Source organism: Dermatophagoides pteronyssinus, unplaced genomic scaffold (assembly GCF_027571235.1).
Source record: "Dermatophagoides pteronyssinus isolate colony J.1.1.1.1 unplaced genomic scaffold, Derpt_VIB-CSIC_2022.12 sq0054, whole genome shotgun sequence".
Classification (NCBI taxonomy): Eukaryota; Metazoa; Arthropoda; class Arachnida; order Sarcoptiformes; family Pyroglyphidae; genus Dermatophagoides; species Dermatophagoides pteronyssinus.
In genome coordinates this window covers 19,659-35,380 of record NW_027461576.1, presented here as the reverse complement: position 1 = coordinate 35,380, position 15,722 = coordinate 19,659, and the positions used below count along the sequence as shown (strand labels likewise).

The following is a 15,722-nucleotide window of genomic DNA, read 5'->3' as shown; positions in this document are numbered from 1 at the left end:
AGTTTTGTTTTCCCACCTTTTTTCAACGTTAATGAAAGTGTTTTAGCAAATTTGCATCAAATACACACATACACACACACTTGATCAAACACAAGCATCATGATGATGATCATCAATCGATCGATCGATCGATGGCCAAGCAATTCAAAAGTTATTTTGCTTAGCGGCGGGGTCAATGTGTGTGTGCGTGTGTGTTTAAGCAAACAAAACGACACGAAAATTTTTTCGAAAGTTTCTCTTTTTCAAAAATGAAAATGGATTTTTTTTTCATTTAGCAAAATTTTCTTTTAAATAAATAAACAAAACAAAACGAAAAAAATGAAAATATCTAGTTTAAATCATTATCGATTGGGCATTTACATTTGCTCTTTTTTTTTTTTTAATTTTTCTCTAACATTCATTTATCGACAATGATGATGATAATCTTGATATTTACGAGAAATTTCTCGATTTTGCGGATGACAATTTTTTCTTCTGAATGTTTTGTTTTTGAATGTTGCGTGATTGTAATCTTGAAACAACAATTTTTTTTTGAAATTGACCCAAAATGATGATGATGATGATGATCGAAAGATTTGATTGTTTCAGATTTTTGTTTTGTCAACACAATGCAAACAAATGAACAAATATCCATAAATCAAATTAGATCTGTTGTCTTTGTTGTTGTTTTCAATAATCAAAACAAAACAAAAATCGATAAATAATCAATAGAAAAAGAATGTAAAAAAAAAGGTCAATTCAATTCGAAATTGATTCGGACCAATTTAAGGACAAAAAAAAAGCCAATCTAATTGGAAAAATATCGATCGAATCAATGATGTGACCGAAAAAAAAATTGTTTTAAATTAAAAAACAAAATTTATATAGAAAATCACCTATAAAATATGGACAATGTATGATTGTCATCATGTTTGTTTGAAACTTGTTGATCATTTGTTTTTTGATTGATTGAAATCAATTATTTGGGATCATCCATACTATACAAATATTTCACATTATCACAGTTATGAATACAGTTATGAATCGAGGTAGAAATTTTACTGAAAAAACCATACTGACTAGAAGAAAAACACACACACACACACACACTTGTATTTCAAAGCGGTTCATTTAAGATAATTTTCACATTATGACATGACACAATCACCAAAAAAAAATTATGTAATAACCAATTTTCATTATCATCATTGTCGATGTTTTCGATGTTGTTGTTGTTGTTGTTGTTATCATCATCATCATCGGATGCCATTGACAAATTGTTGGTTTACACAATCAAAACACAAAATGGACACACAAACAAACAAACTAAAAAATCATTACAAACCACCTTAATCAATCCATTATTGAAACTTTTAACCAAATAATAATGAAAATTATTAAAAATCGATTATTAAACAAGATTCATTTCAGAAAGACCTTAGAACAAAAAGTGTTTTGGGGGCTACACACACAAAGAACACTGTAAGATATGGTGGTGGGAAAAAAATTTTATTTTTTGATGACATAACAGCAGCAGCAGCAGCAAAAAAAATGACAACTACAAAAAATGACGAAAAACTGGCCGAGAAAACAAAAAAAAAAAAACTTTTTCAAAGAAAGTCAAACAAAATCAAACGTTATTATTAAAAGGGGAAATTTCCAGTGAAAAAAAAATGAATAAATATTGCCGGAATGAAAATCATTGAAGAAAAAAAAATTGAGAAAAATCAATGTAAGTAAGTGAGAAAGAAAGTGGATGATTGAAAACAAACACACACAGAGAAAGATAGAGAAAAATATGATTTTGAATTTTCGCGATCCAAAACATCACAGTCTTTTCCCTTTTTGTTCCACTGTTCCAAATTGTTGAATAATATATTTTGGAACAACAACAACAACAACAACAAGGAGGAGCATCGAAGAAGAAGAAGAAAAGAGTCAAAGGTGAAATAGAAAAAAAAATGATTTTTTTTGTCTATTTTTTTTTTTTTGGAACCTGATAATCAAATGAAACCTTTTCTCTTTTATTTTTCGGAGAAATTTTCTCAGAAATTTATGTGTTTCATTTGACTCTTTTTTTTTGTTTGTTTGTTTGTAAAGTTTTTCTAGTTTTCAATATTCCCTATGTCCCTATCATCATACAAGGTAATTGTTTTTTTTGTTGTTATGTCGACACATTCCTTTTCTCATTTTACTTATCTAATGGGCCACACATAAACATAATTTTCTCTCTCTCTCAATCACTCAACTAATCATTTACCATTGTAGTTTGATATTTGAAACAAAACAAAAAAATTGATGCTACCATTTTGCAATTGAATTTTTTTGTTTTTGTCAAAGAAATTTCGACCATAACCAAAATTTGGTAAAATTTATGGAGAGATTTATGAAGAAAAAAATAAAGATTTTTTTGAAATGAAAACATTATCATAAGATTAGTGTAATTGATTGTCATAACTTTGATTGATCTATCAGGGTTTGTTGATTCACCTTTTTTTTCCATATATAAATAAAATAAAAGAAACAAAAATTATATGTTCTGTTTATGTTTTTTTTTCAAATAAAAAAATATTTAAGCACGATGCTGTCCGAATATTTTACTTCCGTTTTCTTTACATTTTCGATTTTATCATTCGACAACAACAACAACATCAAGTTTATGTCCGTATAACGGGAAAATGTCCAGAAGGATCACTGATGACTGTAGATGAATAAAAATGAAGAAGAAGAAGAAGTTTAGGGAAATCATTAAAGTCAGATGAAAATTTGTTTTTTTTTCTTCTTCTTCTTCTTCAAAAATAAAAAGTAAAAGTGATGATTGAATATAAGAGAGGTGAAGTGCATCATTTCAAGCTTATGGTTATATAATAATAATGATGGTTGATGGTTGTTGTTGTTGTTGTCCGACTAGGACAACTAATATTTAAAAAAAAACGAAAATTCAATTTTCAATGATGTTTGTTTGTTTCGGGATTTCAGCCCGTTCGGAAACTAATACATACATCAAAAGAAAAAACCTGATGATGATAATTGACCATGGTCGTTCGGGAAATATACAGTCAGTCAGTCAGTCAAGCCAAGCCAACTTGACTATCAATTATCGTTGTTATTAAATCAAAAAAAAATGTTGTCGTTTTTTTTCGCTTCCCAAAATTAATAAAATAACCATGAATGAATGAATGAATGGATAAACAACCTGTAGGTTGTTTTCCAAAAAAATTACCGATTTTCATGTATAATGATTGATTTGATTTGAAAATCATAAACATTTTTTTTGAACTTGTCCGGTATTTGTTTTGTAAAAGAAGAAAAAAAAACCGGAACAGAGTCAAAATCAAGCTCATTTTTACCCTGATTGAAATGAAGAAATTTTTCGGGAAATAATTTTTCCAGAAAATTTTTTTTAAAAAATGACCTTTAATCAATCGATCACTAATATAATTTTCAAGAAGAAATATGAAAAAAAAATTATGAAATGTTTATTATGAAACTTTTTATTTTCTTTTCACAACAAAAAACTATTATTCAAGTATGACATAATATCATCATCGTCATCATAATATTTCCTTCCTATTTTCCAATAATAAAATTTTTTTCAAATGAAATATGTCAAAGTCAAAATAATAATAAAAAATGTTTCTTAGGAAATAGCTAACTAAAATGAATATAACATCTTTATTGGAAATTTTTTCTTTTCTTTGTTCAAACCAAAAATTGAACATTTGATTGATTTGAAATATTATCAGTATACCACCATGATGATTAAACACTGTAACTTTTCCCAATCACCTAAAACTCTTTTCAAACCAACCAGATGAATTTTCTGATCCTTGAAGATGGAGAAGAAGAAGAAGATAAAAACAATCATCATCATCATCGTTAATTATTATGATTAACCTTGATGATGTTCACACAGAATGAAAAAAAATTATATTCAATGTCAATGCCATGCCATCCATCCATCCATCCAACCATTCACAAATAAAAACATAATGCTAATGATTATCATCATTATGAATTTATAATCATCATTTTAAATAATGAAAAATTTCATTTTTTCATTTTCTGTACAATAAAATGCTTCAACAGTGTTTTGTGTTTTTGCTCGCATTATGTAAATGTAGAAAATGTGGAGAAAAAAAAAATATATTCTTTCCCAATGGATTCTATTGTTTTCTGTAAATCATTATTGATTTTTTTTTTTCGTTTTTAGCCATTCAATGAAATTATCAATCATAATTATCATCATAATCAAATTATGATGGTAATATTGGCTGTGATTTTGATTTTTGATTTTTTCGATTTCTGGATTCTTTTGATCGATCCATCATCAAATTGATTGATTGACTGTTAGAATGAATGATTGAAAAATCAATCAAAATCTAATCAATTAACTTTGACTTTAATCAATTAGTTTTTTCATCGAAATCAATTTTTTAATAATTTTAATTTTAATTTCAATTCTGTTAATCATCATCATCATCAAAAAATGTCATAATTTTTTCTCTGAATTCCAAATTTTATAAATTTTGGAAATCGATTTTTGATTCGAAAGAAAAATTTTTTTGACAAAAAACATTAAATGAGCGAAACCAAAGAAAAAAAGAGAAAATTGGTTGAAATGGTAATTAAATACACGCAATAGATTAATTAAAATCACTTTTTTTCTTCTTCTTCTTCTGTTGAAATCTTGCTCGTGATGTGTTTTTTGTTTTGTTTTGTTTTGTTTGGGATTTGACAATTTTTTTCGCATCGTTTCAGACAAATTAGATGAAAAAATTCCAGAAAATTTCCAGAAAATTAATTTTTACATTTTCTCATCATCAATTGATGCAAAATCGAAAGCTGGTCAACGAAAACAACAACAAAAACAAAATAAAACAAAACAATGTTTTTTTCTGTCTTTCTTTCTTGGAAAATTTACAATCAAATTACAAGGTTGGCCAAAATTGATAAATTTTTTCGCACATTTTTTTTTAAATTTTCAATATGCATATTGATCAGCATCCATTTCAATCAATCAATCAGGTAGGCAGGTAGGTGACCCTTTAACATTCCAATCAATAATTCGCCAACAACAACAACAACAACAACCACCTATCGAGAATGTGATAATTAATTCCAGAAATTCTTTGGAAAATTTAAAATATTGCATCGATAAATCGAAATTCAATAAAAAACAGAAACAGAAAAAAAACAATAATGAAAAATTATTGTAATTTCACACACACACACACAGAAATCTGAAGAAAAAAAATTTGCATATTTTTCATTATCATTTGATGATTGATTGATTGAATTTTTTTCTGTTTTGTTTTGTTTTGTTTGATTTTCATTAAATTCAGTCGAATGAAGAATTTTCACCCCCCAAAAAATGATTATTGTTTCAAGTCTGATGACGTACAGATATGTTTAGATATTCTTACATCTCATATCAGTACAGATAAGAAAACAACAAATGTTTTATTACAAATCTCATTACAGTGGAACAAAAACAATCTGGAAATTTTACTATGAAAGAATCTTAGAAAAACGAAGAAATTGTTAATGAAAACCTAAGCAACCAACCAACAAAAATCGACTGTCATTTGATCGATTATGATGGATGATTATTCTGTTGTTGATTTAGATGCTTAGCCAAAAGAAAATATTTTTAAAAAAAAACAACTGATATTTTCTCACACACGACATATATCAACACTTTTAAAATAAAAATGAAATAAATCTGACCTTCGAAGAATGACCATTTTACTACTGCTGCTATCGTTGTCATTATCATTATCATTATCATTGGCAAGAAATATTTATGAATTTAGCATGTTCCATCGTATTTTCCCAATACGATATATGACCGTTCAAGAATAGGCAACAATAGAAAAATAATGGTCATTATCATTTGCCAAACCGTCACTATCGTTAATTTCTTCTTCTTCATTTTTTTTCAATTTATTATCATCATCATCAACAATATGGTTGTTTGTTTTGTTTTCAAAGATACAACAACAAACAAACAAATTAATGCGAATTTATTTCTTCTTTACTATCATCAACAACATCTTTACAATCGATAATTTTGTTGTTTTTTTTAAACCTAAAATATTTATGACTTTTGTTTCATTCTTCACTCTCTTCGTTCAAATCTTATTGATTGATTACCATTGATGATCGAATGCTGAGAATTTTGGAAAAAACATTTTTTTTTTTGACCAAAAACAAAAACAAATCTTATTAATTGATTTGATTTGAAATCAGTTCATCGCAACAACAACAACAACATTATTGACGCAAAAAGAAAATCCAAAAGACGTATAAAAAACTTGCATGAATAAATAATTGGTTTTCTTTTTGCTCAATAAACAAGATCTTCAGTGAAAAACCTTGAAAATTATTAATATTCAAGAGGAATGAAAAATGAAATGAAAATGAAAATCATCTTCAAAAAAAAAACAGGATTAAGACATTTTTTTTGGGCTAAAGAATTAAAGATTTTTGTTTTCGTTTTTTTTTTTGATCATTCGATTGCCACCAGATTGAAATAATCATAGTGACGATCGATTGATGATGTCAGCTGTCAAAAATTTCTTTTTCTGAAAAATATTTTTGTTTCCAATCAAAAAATAATGAATAAACATTTTGGATGTTTTTTTTTTTTGGAAGACCAAAACGACGACAACAACAACATGAATTGAAAGAAAAACAAAAAAATATTATTTTTGCATTGATTGCGCTTTTTTAATTTGAAAAATTGAAAGAAAATATATTTCCAAATTGTTTGTTTGATTGAAATGTACCTATTTGCACCGAAAAAGTAACAAAATAAAAATTAAAAAAAAACATAAAATCCAAGTGACCAATTTAGTTAGGTTAGGTTGATGAGTATGATCATGGCTTTTAGTCAAGTTAGGTTAGGTTGATGACTATGGCTATGATTTGTAGTTGAGTTAGGTTAGGTTGATGACAATTGAATACAGAAAAAAACCAAAGTTTTTAATTTTTTCATCAAAAGTTTCGCCATCTTTTGATGAAAAAATTAAAAACTTTTTCATTTTAAATCATCAATAACAGATGGCGATAAAGTTGATTTTTTTGAAAATTTTTATGGCGCAATTGATATTTTCAACAGATTCATATTCAAATTGAAAATTGAAAAAATCGATTATCAATCAAAAATCGATTATCAATCAATCGATCGATCATTGATCAATAAGAATCATCATCATCATCATTCATCCACTAATCATTTAGTTTTTTTTTTTATCATTTCTAACAGTATCTCAACGATACCTGTTGATCAACTTTTTGGTTATTTTTACCTTTTTTGTTTTATTTACCTGAATAAGATTGGAGAGGCAAACAAAAAAAGATTTGTCTCTGATTGATTGACACTAGATATATATTTTTTTTCGTAAATGTCATCACTGGCAAAATTGGAAATATTCAATTTTTGTTTCTCGTTTACCCGAAAAAAAAATCAATTACTCATGTCAAATGGTTTGGTTTTTTTTCTTATTTGGTTTCACAAGAAACAACGAAACAAAATGTGAAAAATTTGGAAAAATCCTGCATTTCAATAGAGAAACTTTTTAAGAAAAAAATCCGGATAAACGACGAAAAGAAACAGAAAACAGACTTACTTGTCACGAAAAAAACAGAAATGGATATTATTATTATTATTATTTAGATAAGACCATAAGCTAATTATTATGGTTATCTTCTTCTTCATCGTCGTTTTTGTCTAAACGCACTTATTTGATTTCCCTGTGAAGAAAATGTGAGAAAAAACCGCAAAGAGTCAATAAGAAAAACATTCAAAAAAAAAGAAAAAATTCATCCAGGATAAAACGGAAAGAAATCAATGAAATCATCTTCATTAAATGTTTAGTCAGTGATCAACGTTAAATGGTCCGTTTTTTCACTTTTCAAAACAACAAAAATCCTCATTAAACAACAAAAGTGCTTTACCAAAACATCACGAAACACGTGCTGCATCTAAAAATTTGTTTCATTCATTCATTCATCCATAACAATGTCGTCGTCATTATCATCACGTTCCAAACGTATCCTATGTACAATATTGATCATTTCAATCATGATCAATGTATTATTCGAACAGCATATGATTGCCGATGCAAGTCATCGTTTAATGAGAAAATTAATCAGTAAAAAAAGTAAACCAATGTTGATGATGTTATTGGGTTTGAAAAAACGTAAAAAATATATGCCAATTCCAATACCATTACCGATACCGATACCATTGTTACCGATTGCATTGGCAAAATTGGCCAAAGAAATGGATAAAGATTCACAATATTATTTTGTTAAAGATGGTGATATGCCACCACAAAAAGTTGTTCGTAAATATGTTGATCATTATGATGGTAATCAAGAAGTATTATGGGATAATCAATGAAAACAAAAAATTTCGTAAAAACCTCGTTTTTTAAAACTCAAAAATTAAACTTTCTTTTCCTCAAAGTTCTCTGTTTTCCCAAAAAACTCATTATAATTTTTTTAAAACCAAATTGTAATTTTAAAAACTTACAAAAAAAAAAATTACAAATTTTTACAAACAAACAAAAAATCACACACTTACACTATCTAGTCTGACAAAAAATTTCCTTGCCAAATCAAATTCACACATAAAACGCACACCTTTTTTACAAAAAAAAAAAAATTAAAATCTGATTTTATCGAAATAAAATTATTTTTATAAAAAAAAATTTCCGCATTTTGTTTTCTCTGTGTGTGTAACTAAATTTATAATCTGCTGCTGCTGCTTGCTTGCTTGAAATGTTGTGAAACACAACCAAAAAACGTAACGTTCATATCAACATCGATATCATTCATACATCAAAAGTGATGATAAATTTGGAACTTTTTTTATTTTTATTTTTGGACCAAAAATAAATCGCAAACTAATCATAACGAAATTAATGTCATTTCCTTGATTAGTCAGTTTAGTCAATCAAAGAAAAAACCTGGCCACCATATTGCAATCAAAAATAACAACAAAAAAAAGGTGATCTGGATGCTAAAAAAGATGATTATGATTACGAAAAACTGGAAAAATTAAGGAAAAGAAACGAAAAATTTTGTATCCGTATTTGATGTGAATTTTTGCTTCTTGGTACGTTTTTTCTTTTTGTTGAAAAATTATGCAAAATTTAATGTCCGAATGATGTAACCTAACCTTAGCGCAAATCCGTAATGGCCAGCACAGTTAACCTAACCTAATCATTTTCAAATGAATCTTGAATGATTTTTCAAATTATTGATGTTTTCGCTATTTCTGATAATCATTATTAAAAATAGCGAAAACAACAACATCAACAATCTTGACATGAAATCGATATTAAATTACAACCAAAGTACTAATCACCAAACAAAACAGAAACCAAAGAAAACATCAATGAAAATCAAAATGGCGGGCCGATTTGATAAATTCAATGATCAATGTGTTTCATTGAAAATTTGTAATTTTTGCATTTTTTTTCAGCCAAACCAAAACCAAGTTGCATTGAATCTTCTTCGTCTTCTTAGTCTCGAATCCATGCATTATATAAAGACATCCAACAACAACAACAACAACAAAAATTAATTGATTAATCATTGATCAACAAGTGTCGCCACTCTAATAATGATAGATAATAATGGTAGTAGTGGTAGGGGAAACAAATATGGCATTGATTATTAATTTATCAAATCAAAAATCAATTGAAAATCAAAAATCGATCACACCAAAAATAATATCGATATCCCAGTATATTTCTCGATATATCACACACATCAATTGATCGATTGATCAATCGATATTAGCCATTTTTCTTCTTGTTTGTATATTTTACATAAGTCAGTTTTGCATTTTGCTCAGTGTGTGTGTGTGTGTTCAATATGTTTCAAATCAAATGTAGATGATTTTTTTGGGAAGAAAAAAATCCTAATAAGAATGTCTAAGTAGATCTGTTAAGATCATCAAGGGTTAAGATTTTTTTTTGAGGAGGGAGAAAAAATCAAAAAACATAAAAAACAATGTCAACATCGAATCGAAATTCATTTAATCGTTTATCATTAAATATTACACCATCATCGATTGCACATCTTCAACCCCAACAGCAACAACAATTTCAACAACAACAAATGTATAATACAATACATTCCCCGCAACAACCACCACCACCTGTATATCAACCACCGCAACCAAGTTGGTGGAATACCGGACTGGCGGGAATTGGTGGCGGACGACGTAATTCATATGTTACAAATAATGTTAATCAAAATCAGAATAATTATTATTATAATGATGATATTGAAGATCAACAACAACAACAATCGATACCAAGTATTCAAATTGATCAACCAAATTCACCAACACAACAACAACAACAACAACAACAATATTGTTCATCATCACCACGACCACGTGCAAATTCATCAATAACAGCAGCACGTAATAAATTACGTATAATGGCAATGTTAGATGATGTACGGAAAAAACGTGAATTACGTGACCGGCGTAAATCGGATATAATGACTTATTTAGATGATTTAATTGTACCGGATGATCCAACAATGGCTAATGGTGCACCAGGTACATTAAAACTTTATCGTAGAAGATTTTTAATTTATCAATTTTTAAATCATCCATCAACATCAACACCATGGTCAATAACATATCATGTTATGGTATTTGTTATTGTATTTGTTTGTTTAATATTAACAATTTGTGCAACAATACAACAAGCACCATTACAAGAAAAAGCTATAAAATCTGTTTATATGTTAGAAAAAGTTGTTGTTGTTTGGTTTAATATTGAATTTTGTTTAGGTCTTTGGTCTTGTGCATGTAAAAAACGTTATCGTGGTTTAATGGGTAAAGTTCGTTATCTAACAATACCATCAAGGTTAATTGATTTTGTCATATTGAGTTTTACAACAATTGTATTGGTTTTTAATCCAAGTAAAACTGGACATGAAGTTTTTGTCGTTTCAGCATTTCGTGGTTTTCATCGTTTTTTTCAAGTTGCACAAGTTTTAACATTAAATCGTCCGCTAAAACCATGGAAAGTTTTAGCTTCAGTTATTTATGATCAACGTGAACAATTATTCATTATTTATTATACAGAATTTATTGTTCTTTGTGTTTCTAGCATATGTTGCATTTCTAGTCGAAAGAGATACAAATGATAATTTTAATAGTATTGCTGATGCAATGTGGTGGGCGGTTAGTATAGCCATTCAATATTTACAATAAGATTTTCTTCTTTTAAAACAAAACTTTCTTTTTTCAAATTGAACAACTACAGATTGTTACACTTTCAACAGTAGGATATGGTGATCGTGTGCCGGTAAGTGTCAACGTTTTGAAGTAAAAAATCTTATCAATGAATCAATATTCACAAAAAACAAAACAAAGAAAACAAAGAAATTTCTTTTATTCAAAAATCCAAATCAAAACAATGAAATAGGAGAAAAAAATGTTTTTTTTTGATAAGGAATTTTTATTTTTGATAAACCAGAAAACTGGTCGAATCCAGTTATTTTGTTTTCTGTTTTTTTTTATTGGTTTCTTTGTTTGCCTCACAAATAACCTTATATAATCCTTGTTTGTTTTTTTGGTTTCGTTTTTTTTTGGTTTCGTTTTTTTTTGGTTTCGTTTTTTTTTCGTTTCTGATTTCTGACCGTAGGTAACATGGGTCGGTAAAATCATATCAACAATGTTCACTATATTAGGTGTTGCTATATTTGCCTTACCAGCCGGTATTATTGGTACTGGTCTTGCATTGAAAATCGAAGAAGTTGAACGAAATAATATCCGTAATCGGAAAAAAGTTGCCGCAGCATTACTGATACAACGTGCATACCGGTCGTGGAAAGCACATCGTACCTATGAACTGGTATCGAAATTTTTTCGTGAACGTCCAATGCCAATCTATAAACAACATGATTATCTTTCAATGGCACAAAAATTCATTGCATTAGTACAATTTTTAGCTGCATTAAATAAATTTCGTGAATTATTACGACCAGTTGATTGGAAAACCGTTATGCAAAGTTATAGTGATGGACAAACCGAAGTACTATTACGAACGAAATTAGTACAACAATCGATTGAAGAATTATCACGTCGTATTGAAATGACTGAAAATCGAGTGGCGAATATGTCGATGAAAATTGAAACCAAACAAAATACATTCGAAAGACGTATCGATCATATACGACAATTGATGGAAAGTTGCCATCGACAATTACTGGCAAATCATTTATTAGTTGAATTATTACGTACAACAAATTCAAATAATCAACGTAATCAGAATCTGAATCCAAATCAGAATAATTCAACAATAATGACACAAGGTAGAAAACATACATCATCGATTGCATTAAGTCGTCAGGTAAATCCACAGCAACAACCATCAGCAGCAACTAAACAATCAATGTTTGCGAATCAACAGCAATCGACACAGAATCGCTCGAAAACACCAACCGCGACAACAAAATTATTGAAGAATCCATCTTTGATTAATAATGAATCGAAATTATCATCAACATCGAATCCACCGACAGCTAATATGATGAAACAAACATCAACAACAACGATAACAAGACCGAATCATTTAAATTTAAAAAAATCTAAATATCTTTATCCGATTGCATCATCAGGTAGTAATACAAGTATCGATGATGTTGATGATCAGGATGATGATTATGATGATGATGATGATAATATTCATATTGTTGATATTGATGATGATGATGATTTTTTTCAATCATCAAACATCAATAATCGATCTTCGATCAATTCAAATCCAGTACAACCACCGCCATTATCATCATCAACAACATCAACAGCAGCAGCAGCAGCAGCAACAACAACAACAACAACAGTATCATCATCATCGGCTGGACCAATAATTTCGATTCCATCACCATCGACAACATTTCCATTACAACAACAACAACAGCAGCAAGAAAATCGTCAATCAAATAATCAACAACAACAACAAACAATGTCATCAAATCAACAACAACAACAAAATCAACAATCATCAAACCATAGTAGTGGTCATCATCATCATCATCATCATCATCCGCATCATCAATATCGATCAAGAAGAATGTCATTATAACGATAGATTGATTTAATTAATCAATAAGATTTTCGGTGCATTATTCTTAACCTTGTAATCATCATCATCATCATCATCATCTTTATTATCATGTTGGCGCCATTATTTTCTATTTATATAACGGAAATTGATTCTTTTTCTTTGATTTTTGATTTTTTCCGACATTCAATTTGATAATTGATTGCAATAATAATTAAATTGTTCACAAGAATTAAATTATCACTTAAAAAACTATTGATTGATTGATTGATTGATTGCACCTAATGAAATTTTAAAAAAAAAAATTACAAAAAACAACAGTAATTTTGACATCTTATCAATGTTGTGATTTATTTGATTGATTGTTTTCGAATACTTCTCAACAATCAAATGTCAAGTGTGCATCACTATCGATAGTACAATCGATTATTAATAACAATGACCTTTTTTTTGTGGTTGATAATCGATCAATGTTCAATATTGATTTCAAAAATTAAAAAAGATATTTTTTGAAAAAAATAAAAAGTTTTATTGAAAATTCATCGATAATAATAATTCCTGTAAAACATTATTCTGTTCAATCATTTTTTGTTCCATTTGTTTAAGTTTATTTTCGAAAAAATTCAATATTGTTTGATTATCAATATCTGCTGTTTGTTGTTTTTGAATTATTTGTTCTAATTGTTGATGAATATTTTCCAATATATCGATGGTATCTGAATTTTTAACCTGATATGATTTCATTGCTGGACGTGGATCAGTATCTGGCCGTATGATTCTACGAAATTTTCGTCGAGCACGATTCAATGATAATAATTGTATGAATTGTGTTGCAAAAAATTGTTGACGATTTTCAATTACATGATCAATTTTATCCCATAATATTTGATGTGTACGAATCGGTATCGATGATTCCTGACCACTTTTTCTCATCCGATCCAACCATTTAACCATTTCATATTGTCGTTGTCTTCGTGCAAAACGCCATGCACGTTGTATTAATGTTGTTGCTAACATTTTACGTATTTTACCTTTACGTATTTCTTCCTGTTCGGTTATTTTTAATGCAACTGACGTTGCAATCAGTCCACTTGGTATTGCAAACAATGCTAATGCAATCCATATTCCAATACCGGTTAATGCTTGACCAGCATATGTGATTGGTGAATAATCACCATAACCAACTGTTAATAATGTTATTGATGTTGTATAAATTGAATCCATAAGATTATTTATTTTTGTATCATTTAAATTATGATCATGATCGGGATTTGTTTCGGCCAAAAATATTCCATATGCAACTAAGAATATTATTAATAAAACTAGATAAAACATAGCGAATAATAATTGTCCACCATCATGAAAAACTTCAATAAGAATTTTCCATGGACTATCACGTTTTTGTACACTAGTCCATTGTAAAACATTGAATAAACGATGAAAACCACGTAACATTATTAATGCATAAAGATCCTGGGTAAAATCAATAGGTAATTTTGACCAAATAAAACAAGTTGTAGATAAAATTCCACCAATAACTAATAAAATATCAAATATATGTGATATACGATAGAAAAAATATTTGAAAATCCAACGTTTTATATTAAGATTTTTATATGGAAATTTAACACGTGATGACCAAAATCTTAACCAAAATTCAATTAAAAAATGTAAAAAAATTATCAATTCAAAATATGATTTAAAACGATGTTCGTTACGATAAAGAAAACAATTTTCTTCCCATGTTGTTTGTGATGTAAACATTACTAAACCAAGATAAAATATTAGAATGATTGCAAGTGTTAAATGATAACCATATGACCAAAATGAATTTGGATAATTGAAAAAATTATAAACATAAATTTTTGAACGATAATTCAATGGTTGTTGTTGAATTTCCTGTTTATTTGTTACTGTTTCAATCATTTTTAAATGAATTTTTGTTCGCGAATCTAATTGTTCGGGTAATTGTACTAATGAATGTAATCGATTCATTGGTTGTTTTACCGTTGTTGTTGTTGTTGCTGGTGGTGGTAATGTTGATGATAATGATATTGTTTGTATACTTTTCGTTTCATTTGATTCATCATCATCATCATCATTGATGGTGCCGGTAGGTTTTCCATCGGTATCGAATAATTGATTCAATTTTCCTGATGATTTTTCGAATGAAAAGTTTTTGTTGTTTGATCAAAATTGAATTTGAAAAAAAATGTTTAAAACAAACTTACCACCACAGCTTTTTGGTCTTGGAAAACCAGGTTTAATTGAAAACAGTAGACGATGTGGTGTTAATTCGGAAATTGATTTTACTGTCAATTCATTTGTGGTTATTTCATCTTCGAAATTATCATCTTGTTGATCTGAATCATTTTCATCATTCAACGATTCATTTACTTTATTTGGATCCATTATTCATTTCATTTCAAATCTCAAATATTCCAAATATCCATTCAATGATTTTTTTTTTCTATGACCAATCATCACTGTCATACAAATCAAATGATTACAACTAAATTACCACTTAAAAATCGATACACTTTTTTTTCTCCTAATCTTTCAATAACCATGACAATTTTTTTTTTTTTTGTAATTTTTTGGCAAAAAATGTTGAGATAATTTATTTATCAATTGAAA

The 15,722-nt window shown here is 28.1% G+C and overlaps 3 protein-coding genes across 3 annotated transcripts; 2 read left to right on the top strand and 1 right to left on the bottom strand.

Moving 5' to 3' along the window:
• Positions 1-7,632: 7,632 nt before the first annotated feature.
• Positions 7,633-8,644, top strand: LOC113791164 (uncharacterized). Its single transcript, XM_027340900.2, has one exon. The coding sequence runs from the start codon at positions 8,006-8,008 to the stop codon at positions 8,387-8,389; it is 384 nt and encodes a 127-aa protein (XP_027196701.1). The 5' UTR covers positions 7,633-8,005; the 3' UTR covers positions 8,390-8,644.
• A 1,103-nt stretch (positions 8,645-9,747) lies between these two features.
• Positions 9,748-13,480, top strand: LOC113791163 (uncharacterized). The gene is given in 4 exon segments (XM_027340899.2): positions 9,748-11,118; positions 11,120-11,200; positions 11,283-11,324; positions 11,664-13,480. Coding segments are annotated over 4 exon segments (2,676 nt in total). The 5' UTR covers positions 9,748-10,008; the 3' UTR covers positions 13,107-13,480.
• Positions 13,481-13,598: 118 nt separating this feature from the next.
• Positions 13,599-15,587, bottom strand: LOC113791133 (uncharacterized). The gene is made up of 2 exons (XM_027340864.2): positions 15,317-15,587; positions 13,599-15,238 (listed from the first exon to the last, which is right to left on the bottom strand). Exons 1-2 carry the CDS (start codon positions 15,495-15,497, stop codon positions 13,614-13,616), a joined length of 1,806 nt encoding a protein of 601 aa, XP_027196665.2. The 5' UTR covers positions 15,498-15,587; the 3' UTR covers positions 13,599-13,613.
• Positions 15,588-15,722: the final 135 nt, after the last annotated feature.